Source organism: Orcinus orca, chromosome 13, assembly GCF_937001465.1.
Source record: "Orcinus orca chromosome 13, mOrcOrc1.1, whole genome shotgun sequence".
Classification (NCBI taxonomy): domain Eukaryota; kingdom Metazoa; phylum Chordata; class Mammalia; order Artiodactyla; family Delphinidae; genus Orcinus; species Orcinus orca.
In genome coordinates this window covers 89,515,401-89,543,383 of record NC_064571.1, presented here as the reverse complement: position 1 = coordinate 89,543,383, position 27,983 = coordinate 89,515,401, and the positions used below count along the sequence as shown (strand labels likewise).

General features: G+C 47.5%; 2 protein-coding genes across 8 annotated transcripts in view; one reads left to right on the top strand and one right to left on the bottom strand.

Annotated features, from left to right (window-relative positions):
- The window catches only part of EIPR1 (EARP complex and GARP complex interacting protein 1), an 88,209-nt gene extending 71,408 nt beyond the window's left edge, over nt 1-16,801 (bottom strand). For 3 of the 5 annotated variants that reach the window (XM_033437512.1, XM_004274918.3, XM_033437515.1), the window contains exons 1-3: nt 16,630-16,801; nt 13,333-13,416; nt 4,364-4,496 (exon numbers count right to left, since the gene is read on the bottom strand). In XM_033437512.1, the coding sequence (XP_033293403.1) occupies nt 4,364-4,496; nt 13,333-13,416; nt 16,630-16,671 (259 nt within the window). In that variant the 5' untranslated portion in view covers nt 16,672-16,801. The remainder of the gene's footprint in view (nt 1-4,363; nt 4,497-13,332; nt 13,417-16,629) is intronic. The other 2 variants (XM_033437514.2, XM_033437513.2) reach the window with 2 other exon arrangements.
- Nucleotides 16,802-20,478: 3,677 nt separating this feature from the next.
- TRAPPC12 (trafficking protein particle complex subunit 12) overlaps nt 20,479-27,983 on the top strand; it is a 62,745-nt gene continuing 55,240 nt past the window's right edge. For 2 of the 3 annotated variants that reach the window (XM_004274917.4, XM_049696457.1), the window contains exon 1: nt 20,479-20,617. The gene's annotated coding sequence lies outside the window, so the exon portion shown is untranslated. Of the gene's footprint in view, nt 20,618-21,088; nt 21,164-27,983 lie in introns of all 3 variants that reach the window. The other variant, XM_049696456.1, reaches the window with a different exon arrangement.

The window sequence follows — 27,983 nt, the reverse complement described above, 5'->3', positions numbered from 1 at the left end:
AAAATGACAACCTACGGAATGGGAGAAAATATTTGCAAACAATGAGACCAACAAAGGCTTAATTTCCAAAATATACAGAGAGCTCATACAACTCAATATCAAAACAATAAACAACCCAATCAAAAAACGGGCAGAGGGGCTTCCCTGGTGGCACAGTGGTTGAGAGTCTGCCTGCCAATGCAGGGGACACGGGTTCATGCCCCGGTCTGGGAAGATCCCGCATGCCGCGGAGCGGCTGGGCCCGTGAGCCGTGGCTGCTGAGCCTGCGCGTCCGGAGCCTGTGCTCCACAACTGGAGAGGCCACAGCAGTGAGAGGCCCGCGTACAGGAAAAAAAAAAAAAAAACAGGCAGAGGTTCTAAATAGATATTTCTCCAAAGAAGACATTCAGATAGCCAATAGGCACATGAAAAGATGCTCAAAATCACTAATTATTAGAAAAATGCAAATCAAAATTACAATGAGGTACCACCTTACACCAGTCAGAATAGCCATCATCAAAAAGTCTTGAAATAACAAATGCTGGAGACGGTGTGGAGAAAAGGGAGCCCTCCTACACTGTTCGTGGGAATGGAAAGTGGTGCAGCCACTATGGAGAACAGAATGGAGGTTCCTTAAAAAACTAAGGAACTATATGATCCAGCAATCCCACTCCTGGCCACATCTGGAAAAAACTCTAATTCGAAAAGATACACGCACCCCTATGTTCATAGCAGCACTATTTACAACAGCCAAAGACGTGGAAGCAACCTAAGTGTCCACTGACAGATGAATGGGTAAAGAAGGTGTGGTACATATATACAACGGAATACTACGCACCCATAAAAAGAACGAAATACTGCCATTTGCAGCAACATGGATGGACCTAGAGATTATCATACTAAGTGACGTAAGTCAGACAGAGAAAAACAAATACCATATGATATCACTTACATGTGGAATCTAAAATATGATACAAATGAACTTATTTACAAAACAGAAATAGACTCATAGACACAGGAAAAAACTTATGGTTACCACAGGGGAAAAGGTGTGGGGGAGACAAATTAGGAGTTCGGGATTAACATATACACACTACTATATATAAAACAGATAAACAACAAGGACCTGCTGTATAGCACAGGGAACTGTATTCCATACCCTGCAATGAGCCATAATGGGAAAGAATATGAAAAAGAATAGATAGATAGATATATGTGGATAACTGAAGCATTTTGCTGCACACCAGAAACTAACACAACTTTGTAAATCAACTATACTCCAATAAAAAACAAAAGCAAAAACAGAAAACCAAGACCACTGAGGCCCTCACGGCCTCTGGCTCCTTCTGGGGACCCAGGAACTGGCGGGCAGGCGAAGCTATACCTCGGCTCCGCTCGGTGTTTAAAAGGAGGAGGAGCCCCCACCACTGAAGGCCACAGGCAAGCTCTCAGAGTGATCAGAGGGCGCACCTCCCTCCCGTCGTCGGAACCGTCCCACATGGGCACGGCACAGAGCCAGAGATGAAGGGCCAGGCCTAAGACACGGCTCACTGCACCAGCCAGGGCACTGGGACCAGCCGGGCTCCCCCGATGCCCCAACCCAGCCCCTCAGAGGACCCCACTGGGGCCTAGAGCGCCGCCGTGGCTCATTCCACGGGTCAGGCGGGGACAGAGGCGGGGATCCTCCAACTGGAGGGCGAGGCCGAGGTGAGAGGAGGCTGTCTAAGGACAGGAACACCAGCCCATCCGTCCGGGGTCTTTGGACTTGGCCAGGGAGGTGAAGGCAGGAGACGGTGCCAGGACCTGGGAGGCTGCCCGCCGGAGGGGTGCCGGGGAAGGGCCGTGTCACTGCCGAGTCTTTCCTGCTACCCTAGGAGCCTCCGTCCGCTTAGAACAAAGGCCCCGCCTCACCCTCCCCGGGCCACGCCTAAGCCAGGCAGAGGGTCCATCCTGCACGGAAACCTGCAGACCGGCCCGCGTCTGCCTAAAGGGATCAGGGTGCTGTCCAAAAGGTCCCCGCACGTCTCGGGTGGTCATGAGATGCAGGCGAGTCTGCATTCCCCTCAGAACCACGACACCCACTGGAGGCTATAAATGACGGTTTCGGTACGCTCGAGAGAGACAGCACGTTGATCCTGTGGCCTCGAGCACCCCAGCGCCTACCCCTGAAGGTTCTGTGCCCCAAACTCAGGAGCTCCCGTGGTGGTGGGACGGCTGGAGGGGCATCAGGGCTGAGGTGCTCCTGAGGGACCCTGCGGGCTGTGCCAGGCCGGGTCCACCACCGCTCCCAGAGAAACTCAGCAGGACCAGGCCGGGCGCCCGTGAAGACCTGGGCTGCCGGGGCCCCCCAAACCCTCACACACCCAGCCTGAGCCCTCCTCGCTCCTTGCTTCCAAATAATGGCGTGGGTCGAACTGCATCCATTTTACAGGCGAAATCGCCAGATGCTACCAGGGCGGCCAGGATGGAGAGCTGGGAAGCGGCTGGGAAGCAGGGCCCACTGCCCATCTCTGGAGGGGCCACCTCTCCTCACCGCTGTCCCACCTCCACCTTGACGGGGAAATGCTGGAAAGTAACCGGGGATGATCTGGCAGAAATCACTGGACCGTCAGCATCTAGTGCCCTTTCCAGTTGTTCAGTCCCATGGCCTTGGGCCTCACTAACTACACGTGAGCTACAGAGAGGTTCTCACGGAGGGGTCACATTCGCCTCCTGGTCTCCGGCACTCTCCCCACTTAGGGCGCAAACACTGAGATTAACTCAGCATCCGTGCCATCTGGGCCTGGGTCTGCTGCTCATCTGCTCGGACATCTCAGCACCCTCATTCCAAAGAAACTCACCACATCTTTTGAAATCCCAGAGACCAGTCTTTCAATTCAGTTTAAATCAGCCGATTCCATCCGTAACTGTTTTCTGAGCAGTGATTACACACAACTGTGTGAGTGAGCTTCCAAAAGGGGCCACGTCCACGTTCGCCCAACCATCTGCTCAGCGCCGTGCACACTCACCGCAGCCCTGGGCCGCACGGCCCCACGGAGCCAGCCTCACCCACCCACGTGCCCTCGTTCTGCTTCCACGGTGATGCATTTTCTTGTAAAATTATCAGAAAGAAAAGCTACAGTGTTTTTTTTAATCTTCATCCACGTAGAATAAGTTCCAAAAGAGTTTACTACTAATACAGCTTCCCTGCCAGCACCTGGACTCTGAGAACATATTTTCACAAAAATCCAGGTGATGGCTAAAGTCAGATTGACAGCAGTTATAGATCCCTATCGATAATCTGGAACAAGCTACATCTGTCACTTGCTCCTCCAATGACAGAGACATAAGCTAGGGTAGATGGGTGTGTGGCTTGCTTGGAAAAGGAGTTTGAATGTCTAGTTTACTTTAACCTACAGCAAATTCACTATCATTTTTCAAGACAGAGAACAGAACTCTGCAAGAAGTTTTTTGCCTGCAAGTAGTACCTACTTGGGCTGTGCAAGAGGATTTAATGCTGCTTTACTCACCCTCCCTCCTCAGCAGGAGAAAAAAGAGGTGTGGAGGGAGGTTTTCTCACCTGCATTTATAAACGTAAGTTGTGAGTTAATCCAATTCTCTGTAGTTATTTACAAGGCCACTGTGATATTTATTCCAGAGTGTGTGTGTTTGTGTGCACACGTGCACACGCATGCGTGCATCTATCATAGTACGGACTTCTACTGACTTGCAGGGGGGGTTGCATGTTGCAATAAACAGACATAATTTAAACACTGCTATTTATAAGAAAAATCAATTCCAAGATTCCTCAAGAGCAAACAGTTTCTAGACGCTCTGTGTGGAAGCCCACATCTCTGTGCTTCCTTTCTCCTTTCCTCCCAAAGCCAGAATCTGAATGCTAGTTACTGACAACGACAGAGTAACAACAATTAAGGAAGTCGTGTGGCCAGTTTAGCACCATAGACTTTGGACTGACACAAACGCTAAAACGTCCCAGAGACGGGAAGGCAGAAGGTAGGCTGGGCAGAAGCCTATGAAGGATCGTGACCATACAGCACGCGTGCGCACCGAGAAGCTGTGATTCACTGGTCCTGCTATCACACATACTGATAGGTGATGAGAGAGATGCAAGTCCAGCCGCCCTCCTGAGGGTGCAGTTAATTAAGGACGAGGGCAGCTACATCCACCCGTGGAGACCCTCGGGCACATCACTCCCACTCCCCGGGGTCAACGCTCCTGGAACAGCCATGATTCCAGCTTCAGTTCTTAGGCTTTGGATTGCAATAACCGCTTAGTATAATCTACATTTACCCAGAGTATCACAACTTCTCTGTGAACGCAGCACTTCCCTGACTGGAACATCTTATACATCAGTGGGCGCACACAGACCCCTGGGGATACTCACTCTTGTTGTAGCAGGTGGCCAGCACTCCCTTGTCTGCAGGGCTGGCGCTAATGTGCCAGATCTCACCCGCTTGATGGAGGAGCACATTTTTATTTATAATGTTATTCTCATCATCAAAGTCTATGATGTGGATCTACAAACACAAGGAAAGAGAATGTCAGAACCTCACACAGTTTCCACATGACTTCATGGAACACAGTGACTACAGGAATAATAATCAAATGCACCTTTCACATCTTTACTTAACAGTTATTCTTACTACACTAACAGTATACACTTAAGACAAGTGTGAAATCCCCACAAAGTATTGTTACGATTTGCAGCTACAGAACCCTGCCCCCTGCCACATCAACTCCTAAAGAGACAAGACACCAAAAGCTGCGTCCCCGCCTCGCTTGGTTAGGCCATGGCTGGTGCCAGGGCCAGAGTCTTCCAGGATGGTGCCACCAAGCCAAGACTGTCCCAGACCTGCTGCACAGCTGTGGGAGGAGAACGGGGCAGGGCACTGCTGCCTGATGAGGCCCAGTCTTAGCCCTGCTCTGCCCACTCTGTAGTGGGCACAATTTAACTCACGCCGGAAAGAAATGAGGCAGGAAGGGGTGAGAAAGCGCTGCGTGTTAGCACATCTTAAACCTCTTTTTAAAAACAAAGCCAACAGCTGTCAATGCTTCTGATCATATAACATTGATTATAACGACATGACATTTTAGCCACTAAATGAAAAGTTACATGTGCTATCACCATGCTTTTCTGGATAATTTTTAGAGGAATGGAAATGATGTCCACGTTCACTCTCTTATCAACAGTCAAGTCACTGGAAAAAATAAAATTAAACATTTTAAAAATAAATTTATACTTGTAATCATGAATCTGCACAAAGATTTATATCCAAGAATGTTCACTGTGGCACTGATTGTCATAATGAAAAATTAGAAGCCACCTAAATGTCTGGCGACAGGGAATTGTTCAAATAAACTGTAGTACTTGACTGTAATATAATACTATGAAGCCATCCATTCTACTATAAAAACTATTTAGTCCCAGGGAAGAGGGTCCGTAACATATATCCAAGGGGAAAAGAACCAGTAAGAGAACCGCACACACGCACCACACGCTTTCTGTTAAAAAGCAAGCACATCTGAATGAGAGAACCAGAAAGCGACTGGTTACCTTTGGGCGGTGGGATTATAGCAGCCTTTCCTTTACTTCTTTGTGGTTTGTTTTCCTTTTTAACATTTCTCATGATTAATATGCACTACTTTGCAGTCAAACATTAAATGATATTTTAAAAACTGTTTCCATGACACCCGAAGCATCTCCACTCTGCACTTGCTCAGGGCCTCTCTCTTCTCGGCTGCTTCCTTTGTACAGTGTCCTCATGTGAAAACAACCCCCAGTACCTTAAGGGGTCACTCTGGACTCAGAGTAGAATTCAAATCCCGCCGTTCCCACTTACAGCCTGTGTGACCCCAAGCCTCAGTGTCCCCGAGAATACAATGCAGGTGAAGGGACAAAGCTCCTGGGATTGCTGGGACCAAGGGGTCGTGCAGGGCTGATCTCGGAGTGGGGGGGCACACACACTAGCTCCCGCCCTTCTCTGGGGGAGGGAGATTAAAAACCATGACTGTTGTTTTTATCTTTAAAACTACTTTCAGTCAGTTTCTCCCAGCACTCATAGCCCAATGTAGTTTTCACAGTGGGTTTGGAAATACTCCTGGTGGACAGCTTCTACATTCTAAAAGTTATATGGGAACACAGACTAAAAGGCAATACACAAAATCAGGCAGAATTTTTGTGTTGTTAGGGTGAACAGGAAATTTTTTTCTTAAGTATTCGACGTTTCCTCCTTATCAGAAAATCCATGAACACTTAAAAATGAGGCACTTAAATGTACAATTCTTCCTCTCCCCAGAGCTCTCCCTCTGCAGTACCCTGAAGCATCGGGACCAACACCCGGGGGAGCACAAGAGCTCTGGCTCCTCCTCTGCTGGCTCTGTGGACCCAGGTGCCAGGTGAGCGCACAGCCCCCCTGCACACCTGCAGCTCCTGGCTGGGAGCCGTCCTTCCACCGGACCTCTGACCTCTGTGCCCACACTTTGCGCTCCTCTGGAGGACCTGCTCCGTCTGGGGAAGGCTATTCCTTCTTGTGAAGACCAGAAGCACGTGGGGTCCAAACAGGCTCTAGTACGTGATCCCAGCTGGTCTTCCTCTGGGCTCATTTCTTACCCGCTCAGGCACACACAAGTCAGCCTCTGCCCTAGACGGCTGGGCGTTGGGAGGAGTCCAAGACCCCCACACACACACAGGTCCACCTCTCCTAACCTGACAGTCTGATACTATGGCCCTTAACCTTCATCATTAAGCTTGGGAGTCCTAGCATTCTTCCATGTCCTCACCTACAGCAGGCTCATGGATGGGTCCAAAGGATACGTCTTCATGAGATGTTGTAATCCGGGTACGCTCGGAGAGAACGGTAGGACATCATCACCACAAACAAGTAGGGATCAAAAGAATAATGACTAATATGCAAAATGCGACAGGCACCGAGCTATTTTACACACGCTGGTTCCTTTAATCCTAAAAAGAGCCCTGTGATAATATGATAACCTATCATTATTAGCCACGACTACAGGGGAAGAAACCAAGGTTTACAGAGCTGGAGTATCACGGTTCATTCGGTTAGAAATGGGATTCCAGAGCCTGTGCTAAGAGCCTCCACACCGTCGGGGCACAGGATACCCCACCCTCCCCGACACTGGGCTTTGCACTGCAGCAGGGCAGCAAGAGTAGCAGGCAGCTCCTGATTCGGAAGAAAGAGACAGTAACTTAACTGCCTGTCCTCAGGGCACCACCCTCTGCCCAGCTCACACAACGTACACAGAAATGTTCTGTTGCATAAACATATGCAGTTACAGGCCAATTATAAAAACAAGTACTACAGTGGAGAAAACACTATGATTAAGGTGAGTGCAAAAGATTATGGGGGCACAAAAGACAGAACATTTAGTGTTGGCTCAGAGGGTGGGGAAGACGTGTGGTTGTCTGGGTAGTGTGTAAATGTTACTTTAAATTCTTTACGCAATTGCTGAGCTTGGAAAATGCTTCCAACAGCTTGTAATGAAGCTCAAGGTCATATCTTTTGAATTACCATTATTAAAATTTTAAAGTTGGACTTACCAGTGCAGGGCTAAGGGCACAGATGACACTATAAAAATTTAGAAGCCAGAGTTATAAAACTTATTAGGAAGCCTGTAAAGATGATCTTAATCAAGCCCCCTCATCTTCCCGCAGAATCAGGGCTCAGAGAAAGCTGTCCCTGTCCACAGTACCCATCACTGGAGCACGTGACTCCAGGCCGCTGCCCTCTGTGTGCTTCTTTTCTTATTGAACTCAAGGTAAACTCTTAAAAATTCAAAAACAGACCAAAAAAATGTGGTAAAATTGGAAAGGAAAAAGCGAAAGCTCGCCTCCGGGGGAAAGTTAAGGATCCTCCCTTCTCGCTTCCAGAAATCGCCCTGGATCCAGCCTCACCAGAAACGCAGCTCTTCCTGATGCTTCCTTAACAGGAGCATAAGTTCCTGTAGTCATTAAAGGAGGGGGAAGGATGGGGTGGGGTCAGGGGGAGGGGGGGAGATGGGGGGAGGGAGGGAGACGGGATGGGGGGGAGGCGGGGCAGGAGGAGGGGGACGGGAGGGGGATGGGGGAGAAATGGAGGCTCAGTCTGGAGTGGGGCTGGGAACCTCAATTTCTAACAAACGCCTCCAGTGATTCTGAGGGTGGCCAAATACAGGACCTGCAGGCAGAGAGGGCACATGAGCAAAGCTGTCCTTGGTCAAAATACAAATACAGAACAATCGAGCTGACACGTTAAAAAAAAAAAAAAGATTACAAAGGAAAAGAGCCATGGGGAAAGAAGGCCGCTGCGTTGCCAGCCCCTTGGGGATGTCGGCCTTCTCAGTGACTGCTGAGAGAAGGCCGGCCACAGTGGTCCTCTCTGTCACCCTGGCGCTCACCATCTACGCGACAAATAGGGGAGAAGCAACATGCAGAGAGATTCTGCAGGGAAAGCAGGGTGCAGAAGCAACCCAACCCCTGCAATGCGAAAGCCCTGCCCCTGGGCTCTGCCAGAGCTTCCCGCTGGACCAGAGGAGCACAGCCTCCCAGGAGGGCCCACCTTCTCACAAAGGAGAGCTCAGGGGAGACCAAGACTCCAGAAGTGCCTGTCCTGCTGCAAACACAGGCAGCGCAAAATTAAAGGCACAGAAAATAAAGCAGCTCATCAGACAAAGAAAGGCCAGCAACTGTGACAGCTCCTCAAATTTTCATGAGAACAGCCGGGCTGAATTCAGTAGCACTGACTCAGGTGAGGGGCGCTTTCTAGGGATTAACAGTTGCCAGGGAGGAGCTGATGGCCTGAGGCAAAGCTAGGGAGGGGGCAGAAACCCTACCAGCCACCCCTCCTTCCCCAGGCAGGGCGAAGCTCCGGAGGGCGGGGTTGCAGAGCTGGGCTGAGGTCACGTGATGCCACTGTCACTGTCACAGCTGGCACTGCAGGTGCTTCGGGGCAGGGGCGGCACCTCCTCCCACAGGGGCATCAGCCGTGGGGGCGCCACAGCAAGTGTCCAGGACGCGCCCTCGCCCAGCCGAGCTTCACAGTTCACGGCGCGTGCAAGCGAGGAGGACGCGGGGAGAGGGAGCCGGTGGCTTGGTGGTCATCCTGCCGCATTTCAGCAGGGCCCCAGGGAGAAACCGCGTGGCTGCTAGAGCCGACCCCTCCGTTTGGAAATGGGGCCAATAGCACCCACCCTGTCCACTGAGGGCACAGTGGACACCACCTGCCTGCACTCCCCGTCTGGCCCTCAGTCCCCCGTGGCTCACAGGCCAGGACCCCCATCATTATCTTTCTCTCTCACCAGCTCATGGCTGGAGGCGGCTGGGAGTACGTCCCAAGGAGGGGAATGACAGACACACAGCACACAGCACTGCCAGACAGGGACCCACACGACACCGCTGACGGGAGAGGACACAGAGGGGAAGCCCCTGTCCACCCTCACTGCAGGGAAGCAAGCCGGAGACAGGGGAAAGGAGACAGGGGCAGTCAGCCAGAAGGCCCTCATCATTTTAAAATGCAGGTGGTAATCGTGTGATAACAGTAACACTGTCAGAAACCAGAGGGACAACTGGACTTCCTCTGGAGACAGAAGGAAATAGGGATGCTATGCTCCCCCCACCGCAGGGCATCCTCTCCCGGGGGCAGGTGCCTCTGGAAACACGTGTCACACGAGGGAGGAAGCATGTGGCACACATGTAGGGAACCATGCACATCACATGCGAGAAGACCTGTGTCTCACATGTGGGAGGAAACATACTATATGTGAGGGGAAGCACTGTCAAGTGTGAGAGGAACACATGTGTGACGTGAGCAGAACAGGCATGCATGTCTGAGATGAAACATGCACGCTGGGCGTGAGGACTGTTTCCGGCGGCACAGGTGTCCATGCACACGGCCTGGCCCCCCTGCTCCCTCTCGCCTCTCCCTTCCCCCTGGGCTCCCTCCCCGGGGATGAGCCAAAGTACTATGAAAACACAGGCCCACCAGCAAGTGACACAACTCATCACAGCCTGAAGGCCTCAGCTCAGACACCCCCTTCTCTGTGACGCTGGCTCTGATGCCACCAGGAAGAAACTGGTGTCCTTCCGGCCACGTGCCACTCCGCCTGGACCTCTCTCCTCAGTGTCACTGCAGTTATCTGCACATCTCTGTCACTGCATCATTGGAAGCTGAATTCGGGGCACAAATGTATCTGTTCCTTCTGTCTCACACCTAACACAGTGAGAGGAATCAGAGTCCTGTTACCACACTAAATAAGCATTGCTGAGCAAATGAATGAATGAGTGAGTGAGTGAATGAATGACTGTCCCAACAAGGCCACGTACCTTTCCCGGAAACAGAAAAGAAACACCAGCAGGTCAGAAACACTCTTTCATTCCTATTGTCTGGATTCACAGCCAAAAGACCACCACAGGTGAAGAGTGTAAAGAGAAAGTTATAAACCTCAGTCTCCACCCTTTAATTCAACTGTGGCCAGAAAAAAATAACTGAAGCCAGAGGCTACAAGCCTGAATCAGCGCTTAATGAGGACTTTTTTTTTTTTTTTTTCCCCGGTACGCGGGCCTCTCACTGTTGCGGCCTCTCCCGTTGCGGAGCACAGGCTCCGGACGCGCAGGCTCAGCGGCCATGGCTCACGGGCCCAGCCGCTCCGCGGCATGTGGGATCTTCCCGGACCGGGGCGCGAACCCGTGTCCCCTGCATCGGCAGGCGGACTCTCAACCACTGCGCCACCAGGGAAGCCCTTAATGAGGACTTTGAAAGGAAAGAGCCGGCAGAGCACACAGTGGTTCTGCACCTAGCACTCAAGGAGCCTTACACACTGGAGGATGCGGCAGAGGTTACCAAGAGTTACGCACTTGTTACCATTAACTACCGAACTTTTCTGGACCTTACCATTGGAAAGTTGGATTTCTAAGACTGATTTTTAAGAAGAACCAAAGTCTCTCATCTAAGATGATAATGTTTCTTTCATTAGGCCCACGGACCGACGGCCCATATTCTAAAAGCCAGGACTGTTCCCGCAGAGAGTACATTTGATAAACAGGCATATGGAGCTGTAAACTACGTTTGTCAGGAGGCTGATGTCCCCCCTGGCTTAGATAATTACGATCCATTATGACATAAGAGGTGCTCCCTGACACTGGTTAGCAATGCAGATGCTTGGGCCCACCCCCGAGATTATCTTGCTTCAAAAAGGATTTCAGGAAGATTAAAGCACTTTACGTCATTTGGGGCTGATCCTCTCTTAGTATCATAACCAAATGGTATACAATTTTGCCTGATAAAACCAGGTACAATGTAACTTATTAATGCCTTACACTACCTCATTTTGTTCTTAATTCATTTGTTTCTGTCAGCTTTTAATATTTTCTAGAAAAAATTTATAAGCATCCCTCATTAAATAACAAAAACAATTTCTTTCTTTTCTTAAGAAGTTTAAAAACTGATGTTCAGGAATCCCCTGGTGGTCCAGTGGTTAGGACTCTGAGCGTTCACCACTGAGGACGTGGGTTCAATCCCTGGTTGGGGAACTAACATCCTGAAAGCCGTGCAGCACAGCCAAAAAAAATAAAAATAAAAACTGATGTTCTACCAAGAAGGTCAATGGTACAGGCCCGGAGCTGGGTGGAATTGAAACACAAGTAGATGAGAAAAAGGCAGTTAGTCATCCACCTGGCTCTGTCCCCAGGCCTCTAACACCTCCCCCATCACAAACTCCACCCATCCATCCCCAGAGGAAACAGCTGTGCCTCCTGTCACCAGCTCCCTGTGCTGTCACCTGGTTAGCCTTCCCCTCTCTCCGCCAACCAGCACCCCCAGGCTGCACGGTGCCGTCACCGGGTTTCCTCTTGCCCTGTGAGACAGCCACTGCTAACTATCTTTATAAATAAATCATTCCCATCTGACATTTTCCAGGAGGAAAGTAACACACACACATATTCAGAAAACTGGAAATTATAAAGAAACAACTTACATCACATTCACATTCCCTGAAGATAACTATGGCTCAAATTTCGAGCCCTTTTGACCTATTTCTAGTCTTTATTCTATGCTGAGATTCAATTTTGTACTTTATCTACTTTTTTTATAGAGGTATAATTGATATAACATTACATCAGTTTCAGGTGTACAATGGAATGATTCGATATTTGTATATATTGCAAAACAATCTACTTTTTTTTTTTTTACACAATAGTGATCGCACAGTATATACAATCTGAACATTTCACAGAATCACCTGAGAATTTTTAGGTTGTAACGCTTCTGAGGAGACTCAGCTTTTCGGGCGTGCAGTGAGGGAGCACACAGCCGACAGCGGCCAGGCTCAGCCAGGCTAGTCATGTGACTCTGCCTTCGAGTACGGGAATGCCAGGATCCCGCCTACTACCTGCACGATGTGATCGCTTCTCGTGCTTTCACCATTCTAGGCACCAGTACGGTATTACCCCTTGTATATAAAGCTTTCTCGACGTTTTGAGTATAAGAATTACGTGTTAAATAATATGAACATTTATTTATGAAGCTCTAGATGTATACCATCAAATTAGCTGCCATAATGACTATGCCAACATAAAGTCCCTCATCAACATGGGAGAGTGAGGATTTCACCACACCCCACGTGGCACTGAATACTCTTGGACAGCGATTTTAACACCATTACCCCCCAGTGACAACAGTAACTGGATGGGGGCTGCACCACGTGACACCGCCTGACGTGCGTTTCCCCAAGATCAACGGCAGTGCACAACTCCGCAACATCCACGGCACCTGCAGACAACCCTGCCTCTATTTGAGGATGAGGAAGACGAAGTCCAGCAAGGTTAATCCATTCGCTCAAGGTCATACTTTTGTGTCAAGCCGTGGACTGAACCTCAATCTTGTGAGTATCCAACAGCCTTTCCACTATAGTGGCCAGGACAGCACACAGGTCACACCCTCTATATCTCCCTGGACCAACTGGCAGCGACAGCCTGGAACTCTATGTTGCAGTGGGATTACGGCCTCGTCCAGGCTCAGCTAGAGAGAGTGCTGTGAGCCATCAGAGCAGTCGACCACTGGCTGGGGTCAAAGGGGTGATGCTGACCTCGTACCCTGGGTTGCTTCACTTACACGGTGAATCCTATATACCCACAAAACCAAAACACGAAACTACGGCAATAATGCTACACAGAATAAGTTTAAATTATTTAATTCAATCATCACATACAGTTGGCTATGTAAATCCCAACGAAAGTTTTATTTTGTTTGTGTGGCATTAATTTTCTCAAATGTTGCTTGAAGAATCAAGAATGAAATGGTTATAAAACCAAGAACAGGCTTAGTAATTAACATGTATACGTTTGTCAAAAATAGTTACCTGATTATCATATTTTAGAGACTGCGTCCCAACCAGAAACCGAATGGCATCTGTTTCTGCCGTTTGAGGTGTGAGAGCACGTGCCTGCAGGAGGGAAGGAAAATGCACACACATGTATGAAGGTGGGCTCTAACAGATTAGAAAGGCAGTTGCCTCTTCTACTGCTGATGGAGTAGCAACTGGTACAGAGCGCCTGCAAGGCAATTTAGAACCATGCACGAAGAGCCCTCGACTCTTGTGCACTTTGTGACACAATTCCACTTCCAAAGTATATCTGGAAACAACTGTAAGTGGGCACAAAAATTAAGCAGTAAAAATATAAATTGTGTTTTTTAACAAACCCATTATTTATTTTCAACAGTAATTGATTGGTTGAACAAATCATTCTTCAATAACAGAGCAGAAAATGGCTCCCAGTGATGGCAGAACAGGTGGTTTAGGCCAAGTCTCCCGCAGAGCCAGCTGGAAAAACTAAACCAAAAAGCTTGAGTTTATTTCAAGGCTTCAGAAAGCTGCCAGTCGTGAAATGCAAGCTCCAGGAAAGGAGAGAAGTTAGAGGAGGGCTGACCTCCTACCCACTTTCGCCTGGAGGCCCTCATCAATTTGGAACAGGCGGCTAAGCGGCGATGCTGAGGAGAGCGTATTACAGGCTCCCAGAGCTGGGCGAGCGGAGTGCAGGATCCTGGGGGGGAGGAGGGGCCAGCAGAGCGCGAGGCTTTGGGGTGGGATCCTCCCCAGCCCGGGTCACAGGCCAGGCGCGAGGGCGAACTAGAGTGAGATGAACCTGCTCAGCCTGGAGCTCCAAGTCACCTCAGCCCTTGAGTGGATCTCAGGTGACCTGAGCCCGCTGGCGCTCCTGTGCCCGCCCGCCGCCTGCCCCAGACACCTCGCCCAGCCAAGTCTGGAGCTCACTGTTCAAACAGTGGCGAAGGCTTCTCTCCTCTCTTCTCAGACTCTGGGAAATCATACAAAAGCAGGAAGGAAAATGAAGAGCACAAATACAAACTCTGTCTTCAGTGAAATGTGGAAACATCTGTAATCCAAACACACCTGAGAACAAAGCCTCCGAGGCGGCCAAGGCCCCAGCTGAGAGAAGACGCCGCAGAGGACGCTGGCCGCGACACCCCAGACACAGGCGGGGACAACACCAGGAACCGCCCGGAGTGGGTGGCAGAAACAGGTGCCCTGCACACGCTGGGACAAGAACAAGAGCAGGGCTGGGGACAGACTGGCATCTCCTCGGGAGCAGCCTGGGGCTCCGTGGGACGGAGTGGGAAGCCAGACTCTGCCAGACGCCTTGGCCTCGGGGTAAATGCCAGCTAAAGGGTTTACTCAACAAAGCCCTGAGCTGCAAGAACTCCTGTCGGCCCGGGCATGGGCCTGCCCACCTCCACCTACAGAGCCTACAGCGAGCTGCTGCACGCGAGGGCTCAGCCCTGGACATGATCTAGGGGCCAGCACGGGAGCCCTGCAAGGGCACCGCGAGGAGGGAGGGGGAGGGGGAGGGGAGGGGAGGAGACAACGGGAAAAGGCGTCAGAAGATGCAAGCATTAGGCGGATGCTGCCACAGAAGAGCCAGAGCCCGTGATTATACACACGGACACTCACCTACAGAACTCAATGGAGCAATCACCTCTTCACAAGCGAGAAAAGACTAGAGAGGGAAGGCAAGACAACCCCAGACAACTGAACCTGAGTCGACACAGCTGGAGGAACTGAAAACCAGACCCAATGCTGGAAGGACGCAAACACAGAAACCCCAACGAATAATGTATGCAATATCTGAAGACACAACAAACCTATAGAATGAAACTACAAGATGGCTTTGTGCTTCAATTTGTCACTGTTAAAATGCAGTGTCTTCGTGCATTGGGTTGGAAGCAGCAGATCCACTGGCTATTTGATCACAGTTACTGTACGTCCTTTAAAATAATCTTCCACCCTTTAAGAAAAAGGGTCCTAAAACTCACCCAAGATTTGATATATTACTTGTCTTTATAGTGTAAACAGATTTCCAGTCATCATCTTGCAGAGCAAGTGTGAAAGGAACAGCACACCCTAGACCATCTAGGTTATGGTAATAGAAACACAAGAACTTGGGCACTTGGCTCAAAGGGATGCAGGACAAGGAAGGGGAAACTCTAGGAGGAGAAACCGGCACCGGGTGCACAGCTAGTAAGGACAGCACTAACCAGGCAATCCAGGACACGCACACAAAGATAAGGTAAGGTACTCGACTTAAAATTCAAATTTTTTCTGCACAAAAATCCTGAAAAGCTGGCTAAACAAGTCATGGAACCCTACTTGAATCAGCAGTCAACAATGTAATTAGAAAAACGAGAAACCTGAGTATAGATTTGGCAAGAGATTGTAATTAACTATATTGGGAGTCTGAAAGAAGACAGGAGAGCACAGAAAAAGCCCAAAATCCTCACGTGCCATGCCATCCAGTCGCCAGGTTATATCGAGAGAAAAGCAAGAAGGTGAAGACTAGAAGAAACGCTTTTTAAAATGTTGAAAGGGGTTGTTCTCAAGAACTCAGATAAGATGGAAAGGGAGTGCTTAGGGCTGGCTGATTTTTAATCAGATTTTCAGCCACTGACTGCTTAAACAACTCGTAAGAATTACTTGTTTTAAAATTTTTAAATACACAAAAAGAAAAAGAGCTAAAATCATGAACACAAGTCAAAACGTTGCAGAAACACGGATGTGCTTGGCATTTTCTCATTTTAACGGCCCCTCTGTGCCGGTCTTCTGCCTCTTATTTGCACAGTGGTGCCTCATTTTACCCTCCAAGCCTCATTACCTTCAGTCTATGGTCAATAATCAGATTCCCATCTTCTATGTAAACTGTTCTCCACAGTGATTGAAACATCACTGACAACCAAACCTCCACTACAACTTTCGGTTCTTTTATGTTTGCTGTAGTAATGGTCCTTCACATTCAAGAAAGCCATGGCCCACAGAGCTGTGTAAAGTAACAAGTGCAAAGATCAGCTACTTCTTTGAACATAAAAAAGAAAAAAATAGAGTGCCTGCTTCCAGGAACGCCAATGCTGGAGGAAAGGCACACAGGCAAATACGCCGAAGTGAGTGGTGAGACTTAGGCCACAAGGAACGCCCGGGGCTGAGGGGAGGCGGCGGGGGCTCCCAAGCCGGGGGGTCGCGGGCAGAACCGCTGCGCCCCCCGTGTGTCACGCAGGCCCCCGGCCCGTCCTGGGTGACCAGGGCCTCTGGCCCCCCGAATCCCCAGTGACCTCGGCTGCACCGACGTCGCTGGGCCCTCCTGTCACCCACCTGGAACTCCAGGCCGTAGATCACCGGCGCGTCGTCCTCCATGCTGCGGCGGCTCACTCGCCTAAGGCCGGTCCCCGGAGCGGGTGCGCCCCACCTCAGCGTCCATTCATTCCCTCCAGCCCCGGCGGCGCCAAACCGGAACGCTTTCTGGCCCACCCCGGCTCCCGTAGGGCTCACTTCCGGTGTTTTCCTGATGAGTCATCAATGCGCTCCTCGCCGGCGGCCAATGGCGGCAGCGCCTGGCTTGTGCGCATGCCCACTTGGCTCCCATCCGGGCTCTCAGCTCCCAGGCCCCGGAGAGTGGGACCGCGAGGGGACGACCGGCCTGGGGGACTCCCGCAGGGAGGCGGGGGCGGAGCGAAGCCGGCCCGGCCCGGCTCGCAGTTACGGCCGCCCGGCGGTCTGCAGCTCGGGCCCCTCCCTGCTCCATCGCCCCAGAGGGAATGGCTTCCCTGAGGCTGTGACGCTGTTGTTGGACGGCTGGGCGCCGGGACGCATGCTTTGTAGGCACTGTCGTTAAGTTCTTCGCTCCAGCCTTACGGCTAAGGCATCATTCTTACATTTTACAGATGGGCCGCTGCAAATTTCAGTGACAGTTGAGGGCACAGAGGGGTTAAGTTGGGGGGCTAGGGTATGTGTCTGGCCTGACAGACTTAGGTAGGCCGGGACCAGGATCCTTAAAGTCAGGGACCGGGCTAGTTCATATCTGCAGGTGCCAGGCGGTGTGTGTGGCGTGGCCAAGGGATCGCACTGCCAGGGCTGGGGTGATGCCTGGCATCGAACCACTGGCATTGTTTGGCAGCATTTGCCTCTGTAGGGAGCCTGGTGGGAAGATCCTGGGGTCATTGGATCTCCAAGGACTATCATGCTGGAGAGGTTGCCCCGCTCAGGCAGTACTCCCAAAGTGCCTGCCTTGACATTAGGCAATGCCTCTGACAGACAGGAATGACATTGCATGGAGCCCCAAAATCCCCATAGCTGAACCTCCTTCACTAACCTGGGTCCCATAGGTTTCCAGGACCATGCACCTCTCCTCCAACTGTGTGACCATTTAACTTTTCCCTCTTCCCTTAATCTTTGTTTCAAATAACGAGGTCTGGAATAGGTATATGAAAAGATGTTTGATATCGCTGATGATCAGGGAAATGCAAATGAACCACAACGAGCTATCACCTCACACCTGTTAGAATGGTTGTCACCAAAAAGTTAAAAGTTAAGTGTTGGCAGGATTGGAGAAAAGGGAACCTTTGTACACTGCTGATGAGAACGTAAAAGGATACATCGACTATGGTAAACAGTATGGAGATTCCTCAAAAAATTAAAAATAGAGCTACCATATGATCTCACAATCCCACTTTTGAGATCCGAAGAAAATGAAATCCCTATCTTGAAGAGATATCTGCACTCCATGTTCACTGCAGGATTATTTGCAGTAGCTGAGACATGGAAACAACCTAAATGTGTGTGAGTGTGTGTGTGTGTGTGTATGCACACACTCAGCAAGGGCTCACTGCCTTATGCCCATAGAAGACAATACTATGGTACCAGCTTTTGAGAAAAGAATGATCTTTATTGTGAGGTTGACCAGTAAGGAAATGGGAGACAGGTCTCAAATCAGTCTCCCCAGTCCAAGGTTCAGGGTGAAATTTAAGGGGTTAGGGAAATTTCAAACTTGAAAGCTGATTGGTTAGCCTCAGATCAGTCCATATAAACTACCGGTGCTGCTGGAAGCCAGATTTTCCTTATTGAAAGATTTCTTGCCTCATAAAGGGCTCCAGTGACATTTCTATTTGAGTTCTGTAGACTGAAGATTCTTTGGGGGTCATCCTGGAGACACGTGCAGTGCTGTCTGTAAAATAACTCAAGGTTTGATTAATCAATTTAAGGAGAATAAGCAGTTTAAGCTGGTCGATGTTTTTTAACATGCTTTTTCATATATATAATGAAATATTATTCAACCTTAAAATGAAGGAGGTCCTGTCGTTTGTGACAACATGAATGAACCTAGAGGACATTGTGCTAAATGAAATAAGCCAGATACAGAAAGACAAATACAGTATGATTCCACATACATGTGGAATCTAAAAGAGAAAGTTGAAATCATTGTAACAGAGAGCAGAATGGCGGTTACCAGAGGCTGAGGGGTGGGAGAAAGGGGAGATATTGATCAAAAAGTACAAACTTTCAATTATAAGATGAATAAGTTCTGGAGAGATAGTTAATAATGTATCCTATACTTGATAGCTAGTGGGAACATGCTATAAGGCACAGGAAGCTCATCCCAGTGCTCTGTGATGACCTAGATGGGTGGGATGGTGGGAGGTCCAAGAGGGAGGGGATATATGTATACATACAGCTGACTCACTTCGATGTACAGCAGAAACTAACAACATTGTAAAGCAATTATACTCCAATTTAAAAAAATATACTATAATTGAAATTTGTGGAGAGTAGATTTCAAGTGTGTTCACCACAAACACAGAAAATGGGAAATAAGTGAGGTGATGAATAAGTTCATTAGTTCCATTGTGGTCATCATCTCACAATGTATAGATATATCAAAACATCACGTTGTACACCTTAAATATATACGATTTTTATTTGTCAAAAATAAATTTTTTTTACATCTTTATTGGAGTATAATTGCTTTACAATGGTGTGTTAGTTTCTGCTTTATAACAAAGGGAATCAGTTATACATATACATATGTTCCCATATCTCTTCCCTCTTGCATCTCCCTCCCTCCCACCCTCCCTATCCCACCCCTCTAGGTGGTCACAAAGCACCGATCTGATCTCCCTGTGCTATGCGGCTGCTTCCCACTAGCTATCTACCTTACGTTTGGTAGTGTATATATGTCCATGCCACTCTCTCACTTTGTCACAGCTTACCCTTCCCCCTCGCCATATCCTCAAGTCCATTCTCTAGTAGGTCTGTGTCTTTATTCCTGTCTTATCCCTAGGTTCATGACATTTTTTTTCTTAGATTCCATATATATGTTTTAGCATACGGTATTTGTCTTTCTCTTTCTGAGTTCACTCTGTATGGCAGACTCTAGGTCCATCCACCTCACTACAAATAACTCAATTTCGTTTCTTTTTATGTGCCACATCTTCTTTATCCATTCATCCGATGGACACTTAGGTTAGATATCAAAACATCATGTTGTACCCCTTAAATATATACGATTTTTATTTGTCAAAAATAAAATATTTTAAATCATTAAAAAATAAGAATAAAGAATTGGCTGGGTCTGGTTTGGCTTAGTTGTGCTCCGGCGCCTAGCGCTGTGCCTGGTACTTAAGCTGGATAGGAATCCTTGGATGAACGAAGAGATCTGGGTGGTTACACCAGAAATCAAGGAAGCAGCGGCACAGACGTGGGCATCCTATTCACCGACACCGTTTGCCTAAGATTAAGTTGCGGCGCTAAGGAATGCAGGATCTTCATACTGCTGGATTAAATCCACCCAGCTATTATTCGTATTATTATTACCATTTTTATCGTTAATGTGGTTACACAGTAGTACAGATGCATGGCAGGAAAAGTTGAAAATACATATAGGCACAAAGACAAATCCCTGAAAATAAATGTTTCTAGGGTGCTTTGGCCAGGAAAATAAAGAGCTTAACCATCTCCCTTCCAGCTGCCCCTCTGCCCCAGGTTTGTTTGTCGCCTCTGAGGGTCACAACGATTTCCCTCCCCAGTCCCAGGGAAGGGCTGAACTCCCCCCGCGCATTCCCCGACCCCGATCCCCACCTTGGGGCCCACGCCCCGCCCACGCCCCGCCCACCAATGCATGAACCGGAAACGCGCCAGGCGCTTGGCTCCTGCACTGGGCATGCGCGGGAGCAGGCGCGCGCAGGCGCAGAAGCCGCAGGAGGCGCCGATTCCAGTCACTCCTTCCCGGCTTCCTCTACCGTTCTCCTTGCACCCTGGGTTACGGCTGTAGGTGACCCTTTCTCCAACCCCAGGGGGCCGGTGGCAGGTGAGGACAGGGCCCGGGCTGTAGGGAGGGGGTCGTGCTGTCCCTAACCGCAGCCCCGCCGGCCCTCAGACACAGTCCCCCGGGGGTCTTCTCTCCGGGTCTCCTCCCCGGGGTGTCCTCCCCGAGGTTCTTCTCCCCGGGTCTCTCCTCTCCGGGCGTGTCTCCTCCCCAGGGTTCTCTTCCCGGGAGTTCTTTTCCCCGGGGTTTCCTCCCCGGGGGTCTCCTCCCCGGGGGTCTCTCTTCTCCGAGGGTGTTTCCTCCCCGGGGTCTTGTCTCTGTCCCTCCTCCCGCCAAGCCCAAGCTGCTCCTGCCGGGTCCGCAGCGCGGGCCTTCCCTTCCGGGGGCGGCCGTTGACTGCACACCCCCGGAGCAGCCCCCAGTGCTTGGCACCGAAAGCTGGGGAGGGGTCTGCGGCCCAGGTCCCAGCCGTGGCCCTCAGTGACTTCTTAGTCCTGGTTTACTCTCCGGCAGGTGGACGTTCACAGTGACTCGCCCGACCAGACTCAGTATTGTGCGGGCAAAATGCGGTGGTTTGTGTAAAAGCATGTAAGTCTTGTAAATGTTGGCTGATTCCTTCCAGGACAGCATCCAGGACAGAGCTGACTGATAAGAGTGCATATACTGGGAAGATTTGAAAACACTTTTATTGTAAAAGAGCATAAGGCTTAAAGATGTGCTTTAAAATATGCCTGTTTTCCTCACCCTCATCCACAAAAGAGTTTGACCCCAATGAAACATTTCCTTGGACCTGCCATATCTCTTTATAGCTACTGGAAAACACTGTATTTAAATACTTCTTGTTTCTTTTCGTCAATTCAGAAGGTTGTACTGGGTGGCATACAGCGAGTTAGGGCCCCTGTGTGATGGGCTGGGAGAAGGGATTGAGGACTTCAAATAGGATAAAATTCACCAGTCCGCACATCCTGTGATTTCAGACAGGATCTTCACCGTTCCAAGACTGTGTTACCACGCTGCTTCGTCATTAAACTTGTAATTACTATGTTTATGTGCAGCTCATCACAGTTTAAAAAGTTCCTGGGCATCCGTTGCTATTTAATCTTCATTATCCCAGTTTACAGATGAGGAAGCCGAGGCTAAAGGATTAAATCATTTTCAAAGGTCACCTTATTTATCAGTGAAGCTAAGACTCAAGCAGTTACTCAGAGCGCTTTGTGCCTCCGCCTGTGGCTCTCGGTCGCGACCTGTCTAGGAGCCTTACAAGGAGAGCAGAGGCAGAAAAACTGTTGGAATCCTGTCAGCATCAAGTATTGGTACTGTGGCTTTGGGCAAATCCCTTGACTTTCTCTGCTGTATGATGGAGCTAATGCTTTGTGAGTTGATCCTAAGGATTAACTATGATAACTCATGTAAAATGCTTGATCTGTGGTGGGTGTTCTTTACGTGGGGCTTTTATAAATATGTGCTAATTGGATTCCTACCTCATGGCATAGTTCTTTCATGGGAATACGGTTTACATTATTGCAATCTGGTAAAAGATTTGTAATTGCAGAGTCTTATGTCCAGAAAGGGGGCCTGAACAGCAGTAGTTTTCATTATTCTTAGTGAATTTAAATCACTTAAAGTTAGTACTTTAAAAATATTTTAAGGCATTAATTAAGCTCATTGTGCAAAGAACTCAACTGGACAAAGAGAAAATCCGATTTCTTTGCTAGCATTTTGGTGCTGACATAGGCTTAAAACCATGTCTATGATTTCATAAAATTCATTAAATCAATAGTAAGAGAAGCAAAGATTTATATCACATGCAAATCAAGAACAGATTCATATGCTTTTCCATTTTTAGATTATGAAATGTAAAAACTGCATGTAACATACATGGAAAACACAAAGTTCAAGTGCAGACCCGACGCCATCTTCTGTCACTAGTGCTGCCAGCGGCTTAGACTCTCATGGGTCCCTCCCCCATCAAACCTCCCCTTGCTGTCACTTCCAAGCTCCTCCCCAACCGAATTGGGTGTTATTATCACCTTGTTTTTGTGTTTGTATTCCTAAAATAGTATATTGTTTCATTTTCATGTTTTGAACTTTATATGGAAAATCATACTGTTTATTTTTCTACCGGTTCTGGGTGCAGAATCAGATGTGTGAGATTCAAACATTGTTGCATTCACTATAGGATGGCTCATTCGTTTTCACTGCTGTTTAGTATTCCATTTTTGAAAATACTGCTGTTTATTTATTATGGTACCTATGGGCAGTGGTTCTTTCCAGATTTTTTATTTTGGGGGCTTTGAAAAGGGGGCGGCATTTTGTTTCTATTTTCTGTTTGTGACGTTCATGGTCATAACTTTTGGTGCCCATGTGCAGGAGTTCCTCCGTGATACGTAAGTAGTGGGACCATTTTTGTCTCAACCAGGACTCTTGAGAGTGAAAAGAGGTGCTTAATTTTACTGCAACCATGGGTGTAAAGTGGAATCATTCTAGAAAAATCAAGTTGAATGGCTGTTGAAGTCACAGGACACATGCTTGTGAAATGTATATACCTTTCACCTTGTTCAAATATTTGTGCAAAATATTTTTCTGTTGGATCCTCTGTAATCCTATTGATTTGTAGGAATTTTTAATATCATCTTGATATTATGAAGTCTGACAATATCAAGTGTAGGTGAATGTGTTGAACAAGAAGACTATTTACACACCGCTACTAAGTGTGTAAATTGGTACAACCACTTAGTAAAGCAATTTGGCGTTATCTGATAAAGAGGTGTATTCTCCATGAATGACCCACCGCACACGCTTAACTTTTAATAATGTCATGAAGGAGTTTTCACACGTACAGCAGGAGACATGTACAAGAATATTCATAACAGCACTGTCTGTAGATTCACAAACCTAACACCTCAAATATCCATCAACAGAAGAATAGATCTTAGGCTGTGGAACCGTCACCCAGTAGAGCATCGTCAGCAAAGATGAGTGAATCACAGCTTCACGCCACTTACAGGGTTGGGTCTCAGGTTAAAAGTGGGGAGGGGAAACTAAGGAAAAAACTGAGAAATCTAACACGTCTGAGGAAACAAATGTGGAAAATTAAGGAAAAACAAGGGTGTGACAAATCTCAGAATATTAGCCCAGAAAAGGGGGGGAAGTAGGTGTTATAAACATTGTAACCACTCCGGTTTAATAAAAGTTGTTTATAGAAAAGGGGCCTTCAGAAGAGTCAGGGAAAGGAGCAAGAACCTTCTAAGGTATTCCAGTGAAAGGAGTCAGAAAGCCGAGACGGAGCTCTCACCGCTGTCCCGTTCCATAGACAGCCCTCTTTCCTGGGGCCAGAGCGGCGTGTGTGTCACAGTTACTTAGTTTCCTCTCTGTCATCTCCTTGAGAGCCAGTAATGTAGCCTTAATGTAGCTGGTGTCTGAGACACAGTGGCGCTCGGCGAGCAATGATCCCTGACTTGCAGGGCGTCTCAGCCCAGTCCTTTGGCGATGTTTCTGATAAATGTGTAGTTTCCATTCAGAAATTAAGGTAAACAATTTAATTTTTACTCTGGGCTGGGTAACATCTGTGTAAACAGTGTCACTAGGAAACAGGTGACATTGATTTTCTAAATGAGATTGGATTAGAAACAAGGTTACTGGAGAGAATCAAAACATAGTTACAGACTTAAGCATTGACTTGAAAGAGCGTTCCTCTTAGCTTTCTTCCTTTCAGAAGATGATTTCTTTAAAAACAAGAATTTTAGGTGAGTTGCTAAACGCAGAATTGCTTGTCAGAGTTTTATTCCTTGCCAAGCTGTTCTTCAGAAAGGTTGCATTCCCCTTGCCAATAAGTAAGTTTCCCTAAAATTCCCCAGAACTGTCACTTCTAAAAATCTTTGCCTATTTCACAGGTCACATTTTTTAAAATCATAGTTTCAATCTGGGTTTCTTTAATTATTGCTTAAGCAGTTGTTTCTTGCTGTAATGATCCAGTCCACATAATGAATGGGTCTCGATAGTGATGAGTCTTCTCTCATTGCGTTGCCTGGTGAGAAGCAGCTCAAGGTCATCTGTGCACAGTCTTTCCTAGGTCCCCCCATTTTAGTCTGTCTTTCTCTGTATCTTGTAATACACACCAATTAACCTGGCAGTGACTTCTGCTTACTTTAAGAGTAGACTTTTCTCCACTTTTCCCTGCATATAAAGAAAGTATCTGTGTGATTTTGCCAGTTTTGATATTCTTCACCTTCTCCTGTAATTGTATGTATTGGACCTTATATCATACAGTTTTTCACAGGTGTCCGTTAACGTAGTAACGGGGCATCTGGCATTATCATCTGCACTGTTTTTATTCCGAGAAGGGCCCGGTTAACCAGCAGTAGTTCCTGGCATCTCCCGGGCACTGTGTGGGCGTGGGGTACTTGAGTCCTCAGGGGCTTAGTCAGGGGCCCTGCTTCCATTCCTGGTCAGATGAGTCCCATCACTTCTCTGGTTCTTAGTGTCCTCATCTGTATTTTGGGGCAGCCGATGCCTGTCTCGTCTGGCTGTTGCAAAGGTTAAACAAAGTCATTGCCGTTCCGTGATCTTCATGCTTAGTCTTCGTGTCCTTCCTGGTGAGGACCAAGGAAGAGCCTTACACATTGGGGTTCGTCCACTCTGATGTTCCTGAGGCAGCCTCCCATTGGAGCTGTGAAACATTAAAAGTAAAGGGGCTTTCGTTCCTTTTCATTGTATTTTTGACTTATTTATAGCTAATAATTATTAAGTGAATATGTAGTAAATGGGGAATTAGTAACTGACTATGCTGGTCAAGAAACTTCTCCAAAATGTTTAACTTTGAACCTACTTTAAAGTAATCTTGCTTTTGGATCTCAGGGTGGTCCAGGCTATAAAAGGGAAAGAGAGCTAATTTGGAATACTGTGATGAAAGTGTTGACAGAGAAAAAAGTAATCTTATCTAGAGACCAGCTGAGTATAGTTACTTTTTTTGTTTTTTTCTCTTTTGATACAATTTTTAAAGGTTACAGTCCATTTACAGTTATTACAAAATATTGTCTATATTCCTCGTGTCGTGCAATACATCCTTGTAGTCTGTCTCATAGCCAGTGGTTTGTACCTCTCACTCCCCCACCTCTGTATTGCCTCTCCCGCTCCCTGCTGGTAGCCACTAGTTTGTTCTCTGTACCTATGAGTCTGCTTCTTTTTTTGTTATATTCACTTGTTTGTTGTATTTTTTAGATTCAACAAATAAGTGACATCATACAGTATTTGCCATTCTCTGGCTTATTCCACTTGGCATAATGCCCTCCAAGTCCATCCATGTTGTTTTAAATAGAAAATTTTTGTTCTTTTTTATGGCTGAGTAGTATTCCATTGTGTGTACGTGTGTGTGTGTGTGTGTGTGTGTGTGTATACACACATACATACATACCACATCTTCTTTATCCATTCATCTGTTGAAGGACACTTAGGCTGCTTCCATATCTTAGCAATTGTAAATAATGCTGCTGTGAACATTGGGGTACGTATATCTTTTTGAATTAGTGTTTTTTCTTTTTTTGAATATATACCCAGGAGTGGAATTGCTGGCTCATATGGTAGTTGTATTTTTAATTTTTTGTGAAACCTCCATACTGTTCTCCACAGTGGCTGCACCAACTTACATTCCCACCAACAGTGCAGGAGGGTTCCCTTTTCTCCACACCCTTGCCAACATTTTTTGTGTTGTTTTTGATGATAGCCATTCTGACAGGTGTAAGGTGGTATCTCACTGTGGTTCTGATTTACATTGATGATTAGCGATGTTGAGCATCTTTTCATGTGCCTGTTGGCCATCTGCATTTCCTCTTTGGAAAAATGTCTGTTTGGTTCTTCTGCCCATTTTTCAATTGGGTTGTTTGATTTTTTGATGTTGAGTTGTATGAACTGTTTTTATATGTTGGATATTAATCCCTTATCAGTCATATCATTTGCAAATATTTTCTCCCATTCAGTTGGTTGTCTTTTCCTTTTGTCAAGGTATCCTTTGCTGTGCAAAAACTTTTAAGTTTAGTTATTTGTTTATTTTTGCTTTCTTTTCTTTTGCCTTCCAAGACAGATCCAAAAAACTATTGCTGCGGTTTATGTCAAATAGTGTTCTGCCTGTGTTTTTCTCTAAGAGTTTTATAGTATCCAGTCTTACATTTAGGTCTTTAATCTACTTTGAGTTTATTTTTGTATATGTTGTTACTATAGGCTGAAGTAGTCTTGTCTTGGGAAGGCTTGAGGGCAGAGGCGGAACTTCAGCTGCGTCTTAATGAGTAGGGTTTAAAAGGCTGAGACCTCACACCCGTTAGGATGACTACTGTCAAAAAGACAGAAAATTAGCTAGTGCTAGTGAGGATGTGGAGAAATGGGAACCGTTGTGCACTCTTGGTGGGGATGTAAAATGGTGTAACTAATGGAAGATAGTTTGGGTAGTTCTTCACAAGATTAAAAATAGAACTGCCACATGAATGATCCAGGAATCCCACTTCTGGGTTTTTACCGGAAAGAGTGGAAAGCAGGGTCTCGAAGAGATATTTGTACACCCATGTTCACAGCAGCAGTATTCATAGTAGTCAAAAGATGGAAGTAATCTAAGTGTTTATCAACAGATAAATGGATAAACATGGTATGTACATACAATGGGATATTAACTCGGCCTTAAAAATAAGGAAATTCTGGGACTTCCCTGGTGGTCCAGTGGTAAAGAATCCACCTTACAATGCAGGGGACGTAGGTTTGGTCCCTGGTCAGGGAACTGAGATCCCACATGCTGTGGGGCAACTAAGCCTGCGTGCCGCAACTACTGAGCTCACGCACCTCAACTAGAGCCCGCGTGCCACAACTACAGAGCCCACGCGCCCTGGAGCCTGCACGCCACAACTAGAGAGAGAAAACCCACACGCCACAACTAGAGAGAAGCCCGCGCGCCGCAGTGAAGAGCCTGCACGCCGCAACTAAGACCTGACACAGCAGAAAATAAATAAAAAATAATAATAAATCGTTTTTTAAAAATAAGGAAATTCCGACATATGCAATAACATGGGTGAACCTTGAGGACATTGTGCTCAGTGAAATAAGCCAAACACAAAAGGACAAATACCACGTCATTCCACAAATACCATATTTAGGGTCCCTCCCTAGCGTAGTCAGATTCATAGAGACAGACAAGAGAATGGTGGTTGCTAGGGGCTGGGGGAGCGGGAGATGGGGAGTTAGTGTTTATTGTATTATTTATTTCAGTTTTGCAGGATGAGAAGAGTTCTGGAGATGGGCGGTGGTGATGGTCGCACAACAAGCTGAATGTACTCAATGCCACTGAACTATACACTTAGCGGTGATTGCGGTGGTAGATTTTATATGATGTGTCTTTTACCACAAAAATAAATAAATGGCTGGAGAA